The 20,338-nt window shown below is 44.4% G+C and overlaps 1 protein-coding gene across 5 annotated transcripts in view; it reads left to right on the plus strand.

The window, feature by feature from the left end:
- The window catches only part of SLC6A1 (solute carrier family 6 member 1), a 58,944-nt gene that overhangs the window by 24,155 nt on the left and 14,451 nt on the right, over positions 1-20,338 (plus strand). For 4 of the 5 annotated variants that reach the window (XM_005531816.3, XM_088061875.1, XM_088061873.1 and 1 more), the window contains exons 2-6: positions 14,925-15,329; positions 16,773-16,904; positions 18,287-18,387; positions 19,787-19,896; positions 20,008-20,140. In XM_005531816.3, the coding sequence (XP_005531873.1) occupies positions 15,095-15,329; positions 16,773-16,904; positions 18,287-18,387; positions 19,787-19,896; positions 20,008-20,140 (711 nt within the window). In that variant the 5' untranslated portion in view covers positions 14,925-15,094. Of the gene's footprint in view, positions 1-12,870; positions 12,968-14,924; positions 15,330-16,772; positions 16,905-18,286; positions 18,388-19,786; positions 19,897-20,007; positions 20,141-20,338 lie in introns of those variants that run through there. The other variant, XM_088061874.1, reaches the window with a different exon arrangement.

Here is a 20,338-nt window from a genome sequence, read left to right on the forward strand (position 1 = left end):
TCGATCCCAAGGAGTCCCTGTGGTGAGATAAAGTGAAATCCATGAAGGGAAAAGCATGGAGTAGAACATGTGCTACAGTGTGACAGTAAAGGAATAGTTGCTAATCCATCCCAAATATCACTGGATGCCTGCTGATAAATAACATTCCTCATCTGTTATCCAAAAGCAGCTGAGAAGATAAATTTCCCTGATTGTCAAAAAAGAGTACCCATTTTCAGGCTGTTTTCTCAAATAAATTAATTTCTTATTGCATCTGTGATGGCCTGAAGGCTCTCTTCTCACAACCCCCCTGGAGAAACTCTGGCACAATAATCTAATTTGGACTCGCTGAGATTAGGGGTTGTGTGCAACACCTGGAGGCAGGAGTGTGCTCTGTGGGGTATTTGTACATTTCTTTTTGCCAGTGAGGATCCTCTGCCAGCTCAGGGTCACGGGTTTTACAGGTGCTTAAAGGTAGGAGCTCCAGATGTGCTTCAGGAAACTGAATTTTTGCTGATTATCAACCACAGATCTGGCCCAGAGCAATGTGAGTGGAGAGAACTGAATGTCACTGTTGGGTCACACTGGGGTTTTTTGTTTGTTTTTATACAGATGTCCTTTAGGCCGAGTTGGAATTTAGGGAGCTTGAGGAAATTTAAAGAGAGACACTAAGAAATCTCATTTCTTGGGTGAATCTGGAGCACTGATTGAGAAGTAGGGGGTTTATTACCCTTCCTGTTGTTCTGCCTTAACCCAAAAGTCAGTCCAGCTGGAGTTCTTGGAGGAGCCCAGCTGTGGGAGAGGGTTTGATCTGTGTTTTTATTACTGCTAATTTCATTAATAATAGAGCTGCTGTCCAGGAAGAGACTGAATTCCTGAACCAGAAATACACTCAGGCTTTAAATGCTTCAGTTACAAGGTGGTTTTGTTTACTCTGAGAATGTATTCCCCACCATAGCTGCTGTTTCAGATATTTTAATGTTGCTTTTATATGTGCTCCCAGTCATTAGTTTGCAAATGATGATTGAATTAGCAAATTAGATTCCTTCACCCTTGGCAAGTGCCACAAACCTTGCCAAAGTTAGAAGGCTGTGAAAGTCTGAGGGGGAGAAGAAGCAGCTCCTAAAAAAAAAAACAGGAGTGGGGTGGGGGGAACACCAAATTATTTGCTGCAGAAAATAAGGTTTTATCTGATGTAACTAAATGCCTATAACTGGGTTGAGCTTTTTCTTTTCTATAGAGTCAAATGAGATTAAAGTGGTATCAGCATGAATGTTCAAATCCTCAAGTGTGGATCTGGAAAAATGTTTCCTGATCTGCTCTGTCAGGGCAGGCAGATGAAAATAAAGCTGTCAGTCCTGCAGATTGCTGCAGACTCATCCATTTTGAGAGCAAGGCAAGCACTGTGTGCGCTCTTACCTGACAGGAAAACACATTTTTCCTCCTTAAACTTCTTGCTGATGAACTGTGTACCTTTGGAAAAAAGGCTAGCTTAACCTCCTCTCCTCCAGGGAGGGAAAAACCCTCACACCTCCCATGTGTCATACTTTTGCTCAAGTGGTTTCTTTTTCAAACAAATGGTGAGGGGAAGGTAACTCTCCCCTTTGCCTCCTGGAGGAAGTTGTTGGGCTCCCAAGGCTTTATACTGAAAAACAAGTCCCAGAGATCAAGGAAAACGTGTTTTGTCGAGGCTGAGAGTAAATAATTCAATTTCTGCCTTTGAATGAGCAGCTGTCCCCTTGGAGCAGAGGTGGTCAATGGGCTCCAAGTGAGGATTTGACACTTTGGACAAGACATGCCATGTCACCAGCAAGGCTCCCCAGGAACCTCTGCTATCCTCAGAACCTTTGCCTGGCCCTTGTCAGGAACACAGCTGGCTCTGAACTTACCCAGGTGACCTGTGCCAAGTGGGACCTGCAGCTTTTCTCCTTCTCCTGCTTGCTGCCCTGGGCTCCTGATCAATGACCCCAGTTAATTGTGCTCTGGTGTGGCCTCAGCATCCCTGACAGAGGAGTTCCAGAGCTCCAAGCACTTCTGGGGCACAGACCAAGGGGAAAATTGTCCCAGATGTTGGCAGCAGCTCTCAGCTTGCAGAATTAACCTTTACTTCCAGATTGTCTTGAATTGTCCTCAAAGCCTTGACGCTCACCAGACAGCAACTCAGAGCGTTCACTGCTCTGAGCAGTGGCACTGCTGGTACACAGATGTCTGCTGGTCAGTTCACTGAAAATAAATAAAAAAACCCAAAACCAAACACAAATCGATTCTTCACGAGGCAGGAAATTGTTGCTCTGTGTTTACACTGCAGCCAGGAAAGTGGATATTTTGTCTTATATTTGAAATTACTGGCTTGCAGTGAGAGGCAGATATTTGTAATGGTCCCAAGCAAGGAGAGTTGTTGGTGGATGCTCGAGGCATGCCTGAGGAGATTGTTCAATATATTTATTTTGACCAAAGCAGCAAAGCTTCAAAGCTTCTTTGCAGCTAGAAAGCTCCAGACAGGTAAAACCAAAAATTCTAGTGATGGATTTCCATGCGTGTCCTCCACACTGGAAATCTTTGTACGATACTTCAATAAATTCAAATTAAACCTATTTAAACCATCACTGTAGGCAGGTACAAACCACCCAGGTGCACTTTTAACCTTATAAATAAAATGCCACAGCACAGATATGACTGCCCTGGAGCAAAGGATCCCAAGTCCCCTCACCCAGGGCTCGACATTCCAGACTGATGCAGGGAAATGTGAGCAGGGGCTGCACCCAGACCTCAGGTGCCACCTGACAAATCCAAATCTGAGCCCCAAAGCCAAGCAGAGACTTCCTGCCAGGGCCCTGTGAGGGTTCAGGAGAAGGTTTGCATCTCTTAAAGGCCAATTAGTTCCAGGAAGTTGATCTGAGATGCTGCTGAGTTGTTGTTTCAGGAATTAGGGCCGGGATTCACGGCTCCAAAATCGCCCCAAACTCATTTGTGTTCTGTTCTGAGCAATGTCAGTGTTTTAGAACAGACTCTGACCCCAATGCTTGTCTTCAAGGGAGGCTGGAAATCCTCTGGGACAGGCGTGAAGCCTTGCCCTGCTGGCATTGTCACGCCATTGAGCCATCAGCCAAAAGCAGCAAGGACTGCTCTTCGTGCACTGACCACTCTCAAAATGCTCAAATTTCTCTCAAGTTTTTTTTTACTTTTATTATTTTTATGTTTCCCTTTTTTCAACTGGAAAGAAAACAAATTGTTCTATTTATCTCCTACCTTCAGAGTGAGTGCCCTGATTGTTTGTCCTTATCACTTCAAGGCAGAAAGTTTCATAGATTTGCAAAGCATGAAGATATTGCAGCTTCAAATTCCCGATTTGGCAGGAGGGGTGAGGGGGGAAGAATTTCTTGCTTCCGTTTAAACTGCTTTTAGTTCAGACTGAAATCCCATTTAAACCTGAAGCTTTGGATTGAAGTTTGAGGATCAAAGAGAACAGAACAGATAGAAAACGTGGCTTTAGCTTGGAGCTATATCTGAAAAGGGTAACCTCAGATTCAGGGCTTTTCTTCTCTCTACTGCACCCCCTCCAAAACAGTCTGATTTCTCCAGTTTCTCCTGCCAAGAGTCTTAACTGCATTAACATGTGCATGTGCCTGCAGCCCTTTTTTGTTTGCTTTGCTCTGTATGATAACTGCATGTAAGAATCACAAATGTAAAGACTTTTCTTATTCAGAAAAGAGGGCTATTTAAAAGAAGCCACGAGCTAAAACGTAGAGGAAGCCCCAAAATTAGAATCCTTTGGATTAGCAGTGCTGGCAGCTGCTGTTGGCAGTCGAGAAGCTTTGTAAACCAGGAAACAGCATCTGCCAGAGCTGCCTCCTCTCCACCAGGCTTGGGGAAGTGCAGGCCTTGAGTTGGGCTAAAACTGGAGAAGGAGTTTTGTGGGAGTCTGAGGGGAAAAAAATGAACTACAATAAGATGATAGAAACTGAAAGAAGCTCGACTTGCACGAAGGTGGCACAGCCAGGCCTCTAAAGAAGAAAAAAAGATAATTTAGCTCTGTTTGTCAAAATGTATTTCTAGCCCTCACTCTGATGTTGGAGCTCCTGCCTGGTGGGTGGGTCTGGGAGCTGCAGACATCTTCCCCCTCTGGATGTCACCCAAAGTGACTTGCACAGCCACACAGACAAAATCTGATCTCAGATGTGCTGAGATGTCATCCCCTGAACAATAACTCAGCCCTGGCACTTTCAGACAGAGTTTTCAGGTTTAAGAGAAACTCAAATATCCCCAAAATCTGAAGCAATCACTGGAGGTGGCAAAAGCACAAGGGAGACATCCAAAACAAAAATGTTGTATTTTTGTGGCCCAAATACTGTTGGTTTTATTAGTGATTTTGAAGCTCTACTTGGATTTGAATTGATCTTCAAAGCTTTAATTTTTCTTCAGCATCACTTTACAGGAATTGTTCTTCTTCTTCTTGAGGCTTCATTCTTAAGCATGAAATTGAAACGTCAGTAGTATTTTTAAATCTAATAAAGAGAATTGTAAACACTGTTAAAACTTTATTTCTCTATCTCCTCCTCACCCCCACAATGGTGAAGATGCCCCATTTCAAGCATTAAGAGCCTTTTCAGATTAGAGATCCATTTTAAGACAGTGTCTGGTTTAAATTTGGCCTAATTGGGCCTTGGGAGCTATGTGGGAAATTAGAGGCTGAGGAGAACCAACCATTTGGTGAAAAGCTGGGTGTTTGGGTCAGATCTGTGAATTTCAGCCTTGGAATCTTGGTCAAAGCATTCAGTGTTGCTTTGGCTGCTGCTCCTCATCAGCATTGGGCTCTTGTGTGTGATGTGGGGACTGACCCAAACCAGGAGCCGTTGGCAGGCTGCTGATCAATGTAGTCACTGTTCCTTCAAATGTGAGGAATTCAGGCTGGAATGATGTTCCTCCTGCTGCATTCTGACACGTGGTTCTGCCTGCTCTCACCCAAAACAATAACTCTTCTAAAAAATGGCACAGGAGCAGAAGGGAGCTGCCTCCAGTCCTGAAACACAGCAAAAATCCTGGGGGACTCGAGCAGCACCTTCAGAAGGCAGGCAGAGAGTTTGGCATCGTGTTTTCACATCATGAAAATGTTGTTTTTTTACTTCAGGGATGTGGAACCTCCAAATAATTTAGGCGGCGTGGTGGTTCTCACAGGCTTCCCAAACTGGTGGCCTCTCATGCTGAGTGCCCAGGCCTGGCTCTGGCAGATTTAGGCACTGGCAGAGCAGATTCAGGGCAGCAGGACCACCTTCTCCATCTCTGTTCCCTCATGGAACACTGCCTGCCAGCAAATTTGTCTCTGGCATGCCAGGGAATTCTCTTCTTTGGGAAGAGAAATGGCACAGAGCTTAGAGATTGGTAAAAATTAAATAACAAACATCACCCCCAATTACTTACACTGAAATTTATTTATTTTTTTCCCCAGAGACCGTGGTGCTTGCTAGAGCTTTTATGTGCTTTTATTTGCCTTTATTTGCTTCCACGAGGCAAAAAGTCTTTCATACTTAGTCATTTGTACATGCTGGAGATGAAAAGAGGCCGTCAGGAAAGTGTAGCAGCATTATTATTGAAGGTTAAGGGATTGCACTGGCACGCAAAGAGACTCTGCTCTAAATTCTGCTCCAGCCTCCTGCTTGGGCAAATTACTTTGCCTTTCTGAGTACTTGCTGCTCCCTTTTTCTGTGCTGGCTTCCTGCATTGGTGTGTCTCCAAGGACGGGCTTTGTGCAGCTCCCTGGGCCAGCAGGAGCTCAATGCCCCTGAGGCAGGAAGTCACAACTGCCCAACTCCTGCCCGCAGCAGCATCCCGGGCCACAGACTCCAAAAACATTAATATAAAGGTGCAAAACAGCAGGAAAAATGGGTGGGTGGGCTCTTTTAACACCCTCGTCTCCTCCCAGGCAAGGGGATGGGAGAAGGGGAGCAAATCTTGTGATTTGTGGTACCTGTGAGAGAGAGCCTTTAATTTCTGCGGTTCAGCACAGGGAAGTAAATCCATTGTTCCATTAAATTTGGATTTGGCTTTGTTTCTGTGGCCAAGACGGATCAGGAATGTTGGGTTATTTCCTGGGTGTCAGCAGAGGGATAATGGAACCTGTTGTAGCATCAACCCCAGTGCTGACTGGCACAGATTGTGTCCTTTTTTGAGCCTCTCCCTGATCCCCAGATGTTACATTTTTTGTGTCCCTTTTTGGAGCCTATCTGTGTTGCATTTTCTACCCTGCAAACCAGTATGGGCTCCCAGGGAAGGCCTTGGGGTCTGCACAACAACAATTAACAGCAATTAGGGCTAAAGAAGGACACCCAATCAATGAAAAGAGCAACGAGCAAACCCATTTTTGAGCAGCAGTGTATCATCACCCTGCTCCATTAAAATTCAGAAGGATGGGAGTACAACCAGGAGTCCAAACAAATATGGGAATGCTGTCCTGGCTTTTCTAAAGCAAATCCTATTTACTGTGTGGGAGCTGGAAGTGAACGTGTGGTTGCAGTAGATAGTGATTATTATATTTCATTATATTTACTAATTTTTATTAAATTTATATTTATTTATTTATTATATTTAATCAATCTAGAAGCTACAAATAGAAATTGTGACAAGGACTTTATTGCAAAGGAATCCAACAGTGCAAGCAGCAAAGGAAACATTGTTCCAGAAGGTGGGAATCACCAAAGCAAGCAGGTACCCCAGAGCCATTTGGTTCTGTTGTAAATTGCTAAAAATCTATCTGAAGTCGGGCCCAAAATGTTGTGGTGTGTAAATATAAAGTAGTAGGAGCAGATGGTGCTAATGTGGGCTGAGGAAAAATACACTCAAAATAGTTTGTGACCACCCCCAGCCTGGTTAGAGCTACTGGGATTGATTAGGAATTGCTGTTAATCACTGTAAAATATTTGTAAGGGACTGATTACCAGTTACTTTGGATATAATTCCATGATGGGTGGAAAAAGCTTCTCCTTCCAGCATCTCTTGTCTATTTTAAATAAAAATCTTACAAGGTCAAGAAGGGAATATCACTACATGTTTACAAGAAAATGTAGATTTTGCAAAGGGCCTCCTGCAGACTCCCAAGACTGTTGGGATAATTTTGCACTTGTGGTTTAACTGTGTTTTGCTGTATCCTGACCCTGATGTTAACAAAAAGAACAAAATCCATTGTCTTTCAGAAATAACCTTGCTATGGGCTATGTGGCCAGCACTTTTCATGATTTTGCATCTTGCATTTCTTTTTGTTTCTCTTTAATTTCACTGTGATTTTTTCTTTAATTTTGCTGTGTTTTTTACAGACTAATTATGGAACCACTTATAATTGCACAACTACTCATTTGCTACTAAATCCTTTAGAAATATGAAAGGATTTTTTTGAAATATGGAAGTTTTTTTGAGGATTAAGTGGTTAATATCTATTTAAGGATCTAACCAGGATATGTCCTTGGGAGCAACACTGTATTAGAGACAAGCTCTCTCTGCAGGTTAAACCTTTGCTATAAGCTACAGAAAACTATAAATCTCATGTATGCCACAGAGATTTGGACAGTTCTGGTGGCATTTTGTGGCTTTTGGGTTTAATCTTTATTTCTGGAGGGCTGAGTTATCCTTGCACGTGAAGATTGGAAAAGTACAAAGCAGCTGCTTCTCCTTCCTGGTGGTGGTGGGCCTGTTTCCAAGCCATAGTTAAATATTACATCCTTACGCTTTCTCTGGATTCCTGTGGCAATTTGTGCATCCCATGAGAGACACAGAAGTGCTACAGGAGGGTTGGTACCCCTTCAGGAGGGGCAAGACAGGCTGTTTTTGAGAAACTCTTTTCCTCCTTCCCTTCACGAGCAGGCTCTGCTCTGTGGCTAGAGAGGGAATTTGTTTCCTCAGGGGTGGCTACAGCTGGGAGCAAGCAGCTGAGCTTCCCTGGCTGTCTGAGAGCCTGAAGGGAATTTGTCTGGCAGGAAAGGGCCTGGGGGTGCTGGGAACAGCGGCTGGACACCAGCCCAGGGCTGCCCAGGTGGGCAAGAGGCCGCTGGCCCCTGGGCTGGGAATAGAGAGGCCACAGGAGCAGGGCAGGGATTGTCCCCTGTGCTGGCACCGCTGAGCCACCACCCCAAATCCTGGGGCACCTCTGGACCCTCACAAGAAGGACCTGGAGGGGCTGGAGCGTGTCCAGGGCAGGGAACGGAGCTGGGAAGGGGCTGGAGCAGCTGAGGGAGCTGGGAAAGGGCTCAGCCTGGAGCAAAGGAGGCTCAGGGGGAATTTCTGGCTCTGCACAGCTCCTGCCAGGAGGGGACAGCCGGGGAGTCGGGATCTGCTCCCAGGGAACAGGGACAGGAGGAGAAAAAATTGCCTCAGGTTGCTCCAGGATAGATTTACTTTGGAGATTTGGAAAAATTTCTTCAGTGAAAAGATTGTCAAGCACTGGCAGAGGCTGCCCAGGACAGTGGCTGAGTCACCGTCCCTGAAGGGACTTTAAGGAGGTGCAGATGTGGCACCTGGGGGCAGAGCACTACGGTGGGGCTGGCAGTGCTGGGTTGGTCAGGGATGGACACGAGGATCTGACAGGGCTTTTCCAACCTAAATAATTCCATGACAGTTCTCACATTCCATTTCTCAGCACATTCCTGTACTTCCCCCACATTGTGCCAAGCACCATGTGGGGAGGAAGAGAGGGAAATCCATTGGCCTCTCCTGTTACTCTCCAGGCTTTGTCTCACCCCAAGTCTGACCCCAGCTCTGTCTCCCCACTCCAGCAGCCCCTTTTTTGGAAGAGTTGATGCTCAAAGTCTCGGCATCCTCCTGCCTGACTCCTCTGGCCTGAGGCTCCCCACAGCAGGAATTGCCTCAGGAATTGTCCCCTCAGAGCTGGCTCTGGGCAGGATCAGCCCCTGCTGTGGCAGATGGAGCCTCCAGCTGCTGCCAAGGGCTCCCTGCACTGCTTTCACCTCATTTTCCACCCTGACCTCAAAACTGGCCCCTTGCTCCCTGTCCAGGGCTCCTTTTGGTGTCTCTGGCTGCAGGGTGAAGATGCTGGCTGGAGGATTTAGAGACCAGGCTATAAAGGAAGTTCACCCCATCAGCCTAGGAAGAATGGGATCTGATTTAACCCCTCCTCAGTGGGAAGCTCAGCCACAAAGATCAGAAAAGTCAGCAATAAGTGAAACCTGAACCCGGGCTCTCCTCTGCCAGGCTTTAAACTGAGCCAGATCCTCCCTCTCTGTCCTTCTTGTGCTGTTCTTTGTAGCATCAGATTACACTGAGGAACTGGGCTCACATGGGAGTGCATTCTCCACATCAGTGCAAATTAAATAAAGTGGTTTAAATAAAAATATTTGCTGGGTAGAGCTTGGTTCTGCCATCCAGCATGAACTTGCATGATCACATAAAATAAATGAAGCAATGAATTAATCTGGATCCTAAGCTAGCAGAAGCAGCAGGCAGTAGACCAGGTTATAATTTATACTGGAATGGCAAAACTTGTTCAAGTTGTTCCAATATCTCCTTTCTGGTCTGTGACATCTGCCTCAAACTGGAGCCTTTCCTGCTTTCAGTGTGTCCTGTGTGGAGAAGGGCAAAGATGCATTGGAACTGTTGGGGTTTGGATCAGTAGAGAATTAATTGAGAAGAGATTTCTCTGCTGCTCAGACTATGGAAGTGCCTTCTCCTGATGAATATCTGGCCACCAATCACCAGCATTTTTGTCTGTGACACTGAGCCCTAGCCTTGCCCTGCCCTGCCCTGTTAGGTTCCTTCCTGCAGGGCTTGGGGCACAGATCTGCACATCTGATTTTGAGGTTTTGATGCCTTTTCTGTCAGCACAGCTGGAATAAAAAGCTGTGCCAGAAGAGAGAAAATTTTCCCATGTTTAACTCTGCAGTTCTGGATATTTCACAGATTTGTTCCCTTTGGAGTTTGGTGAGGTGATGTCTTAGAGGTGACTTCGAAACAAGCGAGTTGGGATTTCCAGAAGTGGGGACTGGATCCCTGCTCTTCAGAAGTTTCAGGCATCCAGAATGGAGAATTCTGCTTTTCTCAATGCTAACGTTTATATAGATATGTTAAAAAATCGGTTTCCATGTCCTACTTTAGGGACCACAGTCTGGAGAGTGCATCTGATGCATTTCCTTCTACTGCCCCACTTCCTGGCCTGATCCTGAGCAGAAATGTTTGCACAGCTGGTCATGCACAAATAGAGATTTCTCTGCTTTTTGCTGCCACGAGCAAGAAAACTTGTGAAAGATGACAGCAATATTGCTGTTCACTTTCATGAACTCAACTCTGATCCACTTTTGTGCTGTCCAGGAGGGAGAAAAATGCTTTTGTGTGCTGGCCCTGCCTTTGTTGCAGTTTCCCTGGTAGTGCCCATGCCCTTGGCTGCTATGTGAGCTTGGCTCTCCCAGGCCATTCTTCTCCAGCCTGGTGGTGCTGCGGGACAACCAGCTGGGCTCCAACCCCTGATCCAGAGGGCTTGCAGCCCTTGGCTCAGCAGCCCTAGTAACTGAAGTCAAGGAAGCTCTTTTGTGCCCTGAGGAATGTGGTGGGAAGCTGCTGTGCCCTTCCCAGCGCACTCAGGGTTGGTGTGAAGGGATGGAGGAGCAAAGACGGAGTTGTTTAATGGATTTCTCCATCTCCTTCCCACAAAGCCAGCGCTGGAGAGCGAGTGCCGTACCTGCTCTGCTGCCTGACAGCTGCAATTTGTATTTCCTCCTGCCCAGGCCGGCCCACAGAGCTTACATAAGTGTCTTTCTGTCCCATTCCATGTCAGAGCAATTTGAAATTTAAATCCCAGTGCTGTGGGATAGTGCCTAATCTCATTAAAGAGCGTGTTCCCAGGATCTCTGCTGCTGCACTGCCCGTGCTTCTGGGTTTCTGTAAGTCATAAAGCACTGCAGTGTGTGGACAGTGTGGATTGGAGGTTAGGCTCCACTTCTGTTGTAATTAATTATCATCCTTTCTTAGGCTTGGGAAAAGTTACTTTTCATAGTTTGTAAAAGCTCTACTTTCAAAACTGTGGATTTGAGGCATTTGTTCATTGTCTGATGCCGATGTGCTGTATGATCACAAATGCGCAAATGTCCATGCACGGATGCCGATGCCAGTAAAACCTGGAACAATGACACCAGCAGTGGGAGGGCAGCACAGAAACAAACTGCTCAATCCCCACCTGCATCCCCTCCAAAAGAGCCTCTGCTGAGTCTCTAGGTTTGCTGCTGGCAAGGTTTGGGATACCTGTGGTGTGTGCAGTGGCTGTGTTGTGTGATACAGTGCAGCACATCCCCAGGAGATTGCTTGAACCACTGTTTTCAATATCTTTTAATATAAAAAGCCCCAGCCACCCTTGACACATGTGCTGGGCTGTCTCAGGAAGTCTCAGCATTACAGAGGTGCTGAAACAGGTCTGGGCTCCTTCCTCCAGGAGGTTCCTTGCTTTATTCCTGCAGATTTCCTAACTAACCCTGTGTTTTGTCTTTGTCACAGAGTCTTGCACTGGGCTGAGTTTCTCTCTGCATTCAGCAGAGGCTTTAATCCCACCAGGGATCTGCAGAGCCTGGGAGGGCTGGAGCAGCAGGACAGGCTCCACACCCAGCACTCATCTGTTTGGAGCGTGTTTGGAGATCTGAGGGGCTCCATCCCTGTTCCTCTCAATCCCCATTCTCCTCAATCCCTGTTCCTCTCAATCCCTGTTCTTCTCAGTCCGTGTTTCTCTCAATCCCTATTCCTCTCAGTCCCTGTTCTTCTGAACCCCTGTTCTTCTCAATCCCTGCTCATCTCAATCCCCGTTCCCCTCAATCCCTGTTCCTCCTGGCTTGGTTGCTCAGTCCTGACCCAGCCCAGATCCCTGGGAGCAGGGATTTCTCCCTCATTATACACCAAATAAGAGATTTACATGTAGATCTCTCCATGTGGTGTTGGGTTATTGGAGGGGGATGTTTTGTTGGTTTGGGGTTTTTTCCCACTCATCCTCAACACATTCAGCCTCTTCCAATACTTGGAAACTCTGCTGACGACAAAGCCCAACCCAAACACAAATTGCAACAACAACAACAAATCTAATCCAGTGCAGGACTGTTTGTAAAGTCCCAGGACACCCTGGTGGGGTTTTTTTCCATCCAGGCTGTGTTGGCTGAAGAGAGCCACGTTCAGTTCTGGCTGCTGAGCAGCAGATGGAGCTGCCAAACTGCACATCTGGGGCTGCACCCTGCAGCTGGCTCCAGCCACCCACAGCCCTTTTGCCACCAGGATGATCCCTATTTCCTCCTGCATCTGGAAATGCATTTCCTGGAATGCTGAGCACAGCTGGGGGTGGTGGGCTTTGGTATGGGAAATTGGACAGGCTTGGGATGTGGAAAAGTGGGGTTTAAAAAAGGGAGGTATCCACACTCAGGGTGTGTGAGGATGCGGGCAGAGATGGATTTTCCCTCTCTGAGTCCCACCCTGAAGTGGAACATAGAAGAAGGAAGGTTACAAGCACCATCCTTGTTCTCATCCCAACCACACCTACAGCTGATTCTCACCTTCCAACCAAAAACTTCCTTTTCAACAGTTGGACGTGGCTTTATAATCGTGCGGTGATCAGAAATGAGAATTCAAAGAAAAACACAACCTTTACCTATTTTTTTTTAATGTTCCTTTTACCATAATTGTTAACTAGAAGTGAACAGCTAATAACCTCAGTCCTCCCTTACAGAAATCTGTAAATAAAATGATTGTTGATCCCTGCCTGACCTCATGCCCAGTGTTACCAGGACAAGGTGCAGCTTCTTCACCCTGGCCAGTGTTTCATGTGTTGCAGCCTCTGGTTTGAGCACTGGGCTGACACGTGGCAAAAGGAGTTATCAAGAAAAAACAGACAATAAATTGATGGTGGATGCGTCACAGAAGACATGAAAATCATCATTTCAGTGTGTTTCTTCCAGCTGAAGCAGAGCTGGGGAAGTTTGTGGGAGCCACAAGCGCTTCAGAGTTGACTAAAATACCCCAGGTCATTTTTCATAATCCATATTTGCTACCTTGATTATTCTTTTATTTAGATTTTGAAAGTGTAGCTAGCAATAGCAATGGTGTTTTAAAAGGTCCACAAATGGCTGGAAAGAGAAATGAGGAGGGAACATTGCAGGCTGTCATCTTACTGTGCTTATAATTTAAGCTTTGTGAAACATTTGTCTTACATTAACATTTAATTATAACCACATGCAAAACTTGACATCATTACCCAGGATTAAGTCCCGTTGCTTGATCTGGTTTATTGTCTAATTCTTTTGGGAGCATTTTAAGGAAAAGTCTTTTAGATCAGAGAACTTTCTAAATTCACTAGGAATCCACTATTAATGGTGGCAACTGCAATTTCTTGATTTACATTTTTTAATTCTTTCTGTAGATTCATAAGAGATCCATAGGGACAAAATATCATGGCTGTGTCTCAGAGATTGTTTAGGTTAATAGCAAACATTCTAAATTGAGTATTAATCCACTTTTAAAGGTGGCATATGCTATTACTTGGTATTTCTTGAATGCTTTTTTGTGTAGACTCTTAAGAGATCTATAGGGAAAAAAGATAATAAGTGGTCTTGGAGATTGTTTTGGATTAATACTGAGCCTTTTAAATTCACCAGTAATCCATTATTAAAGGTGGCAACTGCTGTTACTTGATTTATTAAATTTTTTTCTCTAGACTTGTAAGAGATCTATAGGAAAAATTATAATAAGTGGGTCTTGGAGATTGTTTTGGTTAATAGTGAGCATTCTAAATTCACTATTAATCCACTATTAAAGATGGCAACTGCTATTAGTTGAAATGTTTTTTAAGTTCTTTCTGTAGACTTGTAAGTGATCTACAGGGACAAAATATCATCAGTGCGCCTTGGAGATTGTTTTGGAATAATAGTGAACTTTTAAAATTTACTGTTAACCCACTGTGAAAGGTGGCAACTGCTAGTTCTTGATTTTATTTTTTTATTTTTTAAAAATGATTTCTGTAGACTAGTAAGTGATCTATGGGGATGAAATATAATCAGTGGGTCTCAGAGATTGTTTTGGATTAATCATGAACGTTCTAAATTGTTAAAGGTGGCAACTGCTTGGGTTTGGGTTTTTTTAAAATTCTTTTCTCTGTAGACTCAGAGGAGGTCTATAGGGCAAAATATAACAAGTGGGTCTTGGAGATAGTTTTGGTTAATAGTGAACACTCTAAATCCACTGTTAATGGTGGTGACTGCTATTCCTTGATTATTGTTTCTTCTTAATTCCATCTTTAGGCTCGTAAGAGATCTAAAGGGATGAAATATCATCAGTGGGTCTCAGAGATTGTTTTGGCTAATAGTGAACATTCTAAACTTACTATTAAATTCAACAATTTAATTTAATAAGTAATTAAATTTAAAATTAAATACTATTAAATTCAATAATTCAGTATTAATCCACTATGAAAGGTGGCAACTGCTGTTCCTTGGGTTTGTTTTGTTTTAAAATTCTCTTCTCTGTAGACTCAGAGGAGGTCTATAGGGCAAAATGTAACAAGTGGGTCTTGGAGATTGTTTTGGTTAATAGTGAACACTCTAAATCCACTGTTAATGGTGGTGACTGCTATTCCTTGATTATTGTTTCTTCTTAATTCCATCTTTAGGCTCGTAAGAGAAATATCATCAGTGGGTCTCAGAGATTGTTTTGGCTAATAGAGAACATTCTAAATTTACTATTAAATTCAATAATTCAGTATTAATCCACTATTAAAGGTGGCAACTGCTATTCCTTGATTATTTCTTTTTTAAATTCTTCCTGTAGACTCATAGGAGATCTACAGGAAAAACGATAATCGGTGGATCTTAGAGCTTGTCTTGTAGGGATCCTCCCGTGCTTCCATTTGAGTGCAGAGCAATCCCCTAGGGCAGAGCCCAGCCCTCGGTGGCCGTGGGTGTCTGAGGTGTCCCCGTGTCGCGCAGGTGGCTCCGGAGCGCGCTGAGGCTCCGTGTCCCGGCTCCCCGGGCCGTCCCTGCCCACGCCGTCGCTCCCGGGTGGATCGCCACGAGCCGCAAAGCTGCTGTCCACGTGGACTGGTGCTGAAATCTCCCGCCCGGCCGCCGCCAGAGCCTCGCCAGCCAAGCCCAGAGACATGGCCACCAACGGCACCAAAGTGGCGGACGGACAGATCTCCACCGAGGTCGACGCCTCCATCACCAACGACAAGCCCAAAACCTTGGTAGTAAAAGTGCAGAAGAAGAAGACGGACCTTCCAGACCGAGACACTTGGAAAGGGAAATTTGACTTTCTTATGTCCTGTGTAGGTTATGCCATTGGCTTAGGGAATGTGTGGAGATTTCCGTACCTGTGCGGCAAGAACGGTGGAGGTACGTTGTGGTTAGGAGTCGCCACCAAATTACCAACAAATCAAACCCTGGCTTCAACAGATTTTTCATACATGTAGATTATTTCAGTTGGGGATTTTTTGTAGGTTTTTTGGGGGAACTGCAGTTTTTGGGTGTTTTTTTTTTTGGTTGGCTGGTTGGTTTATTGGGGGGTGGGATTGGGATTTTTGGCTTTTTGTTTGTTTAGTGTGGTGGTTTAGTGGGGCTTTTTGACTATTTTTGCTATGTTTTGGGTCTTTTGGGTTTTTTAGTTGTTATTATGGTTTGGTTTTTGTTTGCTGTCAGAGATTTTGAGGGTTTTTTGGGGTGGTTCCTTTTGTTCTGGGTTTTTGGGGTTTTGTTGTTTTGGGTTTTTTGCTTTGTTTTGGGTCTTTTGGGTTTTTTAGTTGTTATTTTGGTTTGGTTTTTGTTTGCTGTCAGAGATTTTGAGGGTTTTTTGGGGTGGTTCCTTTTGTTCTGGGTTTTTGGGGTTTTGTTGTTTTGGGTTTTTTGCTTTGTTTTGGGTCTTTTGGGTTTTTTAGTTGTTATTTTGGTTTGGTTTTTGTTTGCTGACAGAGATTTTGAGGTTTTTTGGGGTTCGTTTGTTTTGTTCTGGGTTTTTGGGGTTTTGTTGTTTTGGTTTGGTTTTTGGTTTTTTGGGGATTTTTAGTTGTTTTGGTTTGGTTTATCTTTTGGCTCTTTTGGTTGTTTGCTGTGGTGTTTTGGGGTTTGATTTTTTTTTTTTGGTTGCTTTAGGGGGTTTTTGTGATTTTTTTGTTTGGTTTGTTTGAGAGATTTTTGGGGTTTTTTGTTTTGTTTGGGTTTTTGGGGGTTCTGTTGTTGTTGTTATTTCGGCTTGGGTTTTTTGTTTGCTTTTGTTTTCAGGGTTTTATTGCTTTCCACTTTTCCTGGAAGTTCAGAGCCATTTTGGAGTGTGGAGCTCTCCTGTGAGCTCTGCTCTGAATTTTATTCTAACTCCTAGCTGCCAGTTGCTCTTAAAAGACCATAAAATATCAGAGCAGAACTAAAGCTCGTTGCCCTCAACCCAACCCTGCAGATCCCTCTCTTTTGGGCTGACTTTTGAGAGGATTTCATGGGGTTTGCAGCTGACTCTGAGCTCCCCATAAAAGGCTGGAAAGCAGCCAGGGCTGGTTAAAGCCTTTGTGCTGTCTGTGAGAGGTGAAGGCAACAAAGCCCACAGGCTTCTGGATTTCAGCTTTTTACTTCAACAGAAAGAATTTAAACGATGGGGAGTTATGTTTCTCCCTTTATTTTCGCTGGTTCAGAAGTGCACGTGTAGTTTCTACTAACATTTTTGAAAAGTTACACCTGAGAGGAAAGAAAAAGCCCCATGGGTTTCTTTTCATACGTGAAAAGGATGGAAAATGGAGATTCAGTTGTGTTTTTTCCCACTATAACTGACTTTTTTTTGGAATTTCTTTTTAGGTGCATTCCTGATTCCCTATTTCCTTACTTTAATTTTTGCTGGAGTGCCACTCTTCCTTTTGGAGTGCTCCCTAGGTCAGTATACATCTATAGGAGGCCTTGGAGTGTGGAAGCTTGCTCCAATGTTCAAAGGTACAGTATGGATTCCAATTATTTCTCATTTGTTTCCAGATTGCAGAAGTTTCACAAAGTGCCAGGGCAAGGATGTTTCTTGGTGCCTTTCATTTATATTTAAACCATGATTTTTCTAGAGAAAGCACGGATTTTCTGAGGTGTAACTGATGATTTTGAAACGGTGCTGGGCTCTATTTTTTGTTTTCCATTGAAAATAGCCAGATTTACACATTAGAATTGCAGCAAACTTATTTTTAAACTTCAACACTCTGGGTTTGTTGGTTTGTTTTTTTTTGTAGAAATGCATAAAGACTGTTACAAACAGCATATCCAGCAGTAGTTGTCTGAGCAGTTTGGAACTGTTCACAGCAATTTGGTAAACTTCAGTAAATTCTTCTGAGCTCACAGAGGCTGGCATTACCTGAGGTTTTTTTTTAACTGAAATTCAAAACACAGACACTTTTGGCAATTTCATGCTGAATTCCTTAAGACAAGCTCACTCCACACTTTGACCTTGAGTTTGAGGTTTGATTGCCAGAACGCCAGGGTTTTAATCCCGGTTCTGCACAGACCCACAAGCCTCTCAAACAATGCTTTTCACCCTTCTAATCCCAAATCCTTTGACACTTCCGAGCTCCTGAGCTGAGTTCTGGCCCAGCAGAGCTGCACGTGGTGTTATAAATTACCTCACACAGTAGGACTGACAATTAGCACAGGGTGAGCAGAAAGTTTGTTGAGATTGAATTTTGCCCTGGGAGATTTCTGTGTTGGGGAAACGCAGGGAGATGAAATTGTTTCTCACGGAGAAGTGTTTTTGCTCGAGTTGCTGCTGTTGGCAGGGGCTGGTACAGCCTTGCTTGGCATTATCCCATTTATTGTGAGCACTTCCTCCTGCTCAGGGTCATGGGACAGCCATCCTGAGTAGTTTAGAACAGCCCTGGAGTGTCCATGTGGAGCAGAAGACACCCTCATGGTGGAACCCTGGCATTTCTCTGCTCTGACATGCCAGCAGCCCTGTGCTGAGCACCAGGCACTCTGATCCGTGTCCTAAATGCCTTGGAACATGTTCTCACTGTGTGTGCATCTGCCACCAGGTCCTGTGGGGCTGCTGTTCCAGAGAATGAGCTGATTTAGCTCTCTTTTCCTGGGAGTAAAAGATGCCAGGCAGCTCTCAGCAGCAGCAGGTGGGACTGCAGCACTCAGAGAGCCGAACTCTGGCAGTGACCCCATGGATGGCTGAGCCACCAGCCAAATCATGACCTCTGTGTAATGGCTCTTCTGAAATTCTCCCTTGTGCAACATTTCCCCAGCTGTGCCTGCCCCGTGTCATGTGTGTGCCCCCAGCTGCAGCTCTGCAATTAGAATTTCCCTTGTTTCATTTCTCTTTGTTCTCCTTACAGGTGTGGGACTGGCTGCTGCAGTCCTGTCCTTTTGGCTAAATATTTACTACATTGTGATTATTTCCTGGGCCATATACTACCTGTATAATTCCTTTACCACTGTAAGTGTGTGTCAGAGGGGATGGGGAATTGTTTCTTGGATGTAAAGCCAAGTAAAATATGGATATATCGCTAATTTGCTTCAGTGTAGATTTGTGAGGTTAACACAGCATGCACAGAAATCTGTGGGATAATCCATTCTTACTGAAAAAAAACCTATTTTGTAAAAATCTCTTTCCATTTTTTTTTTTCTCCACAAGAAATTTAGAACAGAAAACTGAGCTTACAGGCCATTCACTCCCCCAAGAAAAATTCTAGTGTACAATCAGTTATTTTATTTCTCCAGAAGCAGCCACACAAACATGAGTTCTTTGGGAAACAGTATCATTGCAATGTGGTTTAATGACTGAGGGGTTTATTAAAGAAACCCCCATGGAATGGAAGGTCTGTGATTTGATTAACTCTGAACTTCCATTCATTGTTGTTATTTTTGCTTTGTTTTCTTTCCTGTTTACTTTATTTTTAGCTGCCTTTTTTTACCCCTCAAGGGTGATTCATCAGCTGAGTAAGTCTTGTCTGATTTGTGGGGTTTGGCCATCTGAGGAAGCATTCTTACATAAGTTGTATATAATTAATGCATCATTGTTCAATTGTCTCTTCTATAAATTTTGCTCATGCTTGCTTGTTCTTGGCTTTAAAGAATTTTGCCTTGACCAAATTTGCATTAATTACTGTCTGGGAGTGACATGACCATTTCTGCTTTGTTGTCCTCAGAACTGTTATTGATGTGAAAGGTCAGGCAGAGTCTGGAAGTGTTTCTTGTGGCCCATGTTAAATGAATATTGACTTCTAATTCCCTTGAAGCCTCATATCCTTGTGTATAAAGCACGCAGTGCCCTGATACAGCAGTTCTGTGAGAGGATTTTCCAATTGCCATCAGAAGGACCTGTAAATTATATGTAAATGAGGCTCATTCTAATGGATACCATGAGAAACAGGTTCTGCTCCTCAGAACTTCTGAAAGATGGGATGGACACATGCAGAACGTGCACGCAACAAATAGAAATTTTACCTTTTTTCTAGTTATCCCCTGACCTGAGGGGAAAATGAAACTCTCTGATCAATAACCATGACAACTTTATTATCTCTTGTTCAGCAAGAGGTACCAGGACCTCCAGGAGGTCCTTTCTGTTGTTTCAGTATACTCTCATGGTGAGTGTATTGAATCCAGAGCGTTTGGACTGCTGTGTTAAAGGAAAAAAAGGAATATTTCCACACCTGCCTCCCACAACTGATAGGAATTTAAATAACTTTCACCCCGGGGAGATCAATGTCTGCAGAGTTCCAGGTGCTTTAGTTCTGCACTCAGCTGTCAGTTCTAGCAGAGAAAGAGATACTTGAGGTAATCCTTGCTTAAAAAGTGTTTGACTTGAGGATTTTTTGGTTCTCTTCCTTGGCCAGACCCTTCCTTGGAAGCACTGTGAGAACCCCTGGAACACCGACCGCTGCTTCTCCAACTACACCTTAGCCAACACCACCAACATGACAAGTGCCGTGGTGGAGTTCTGGGAGTAAGCTCAGCATTTCCCTCTCCCCTTCCTGTGCAAGGATCACCTTGCTGTCCTTCCTCTTTTATCCTGTGAGCTCTTTGCCAAGTGCCCCGTTCTGTTGGCTCGTTCCAGACGCAACATGCACCAAATGACCGATGGCTTGGAAAAGCCGGGGCAAATCCGATGGCCGCTGGCAATCACCCTGGCAATTGCCTGGATTCTGGTGTATTTTTGTATCTGGAAGGGGGTAGGCTGGACTGGAAAGGTAAGATTAAAGAGTACTGTAAATGCCTTTCAATTAAAAATGTCCATTTTGCTCAAATATTCTGAAAATTCTTGAGGTAAGAGGCCCAGGGGGAAGTGTGGCTATCTGAGCTCTGTGAAGTATTTAATTTGTGTTTTCTTGGATTGGTACAGCCCTGTGTTCTAGAAAGAGCTGGCTGCTCTGTAGCTAGCTCAGAGC

This window comes from Pseudopodoces humilis, chromosome 13, assembly GCF_049639895.1.
Source record: "Pseudopodoces humilis isolate 2021_Gansu_Grassland_sample_001 chromosome 13, ASM4963989v1, whole genome shotgun sequence".
In the NCBI taxonomy this organism is placed as follows: domain Eukaryota; kingdom Metazoa; phylum Chordata; class Aves; order Passeriformes; family Paridae; genus Pseudopodoces; species Pseudopodoces humilis.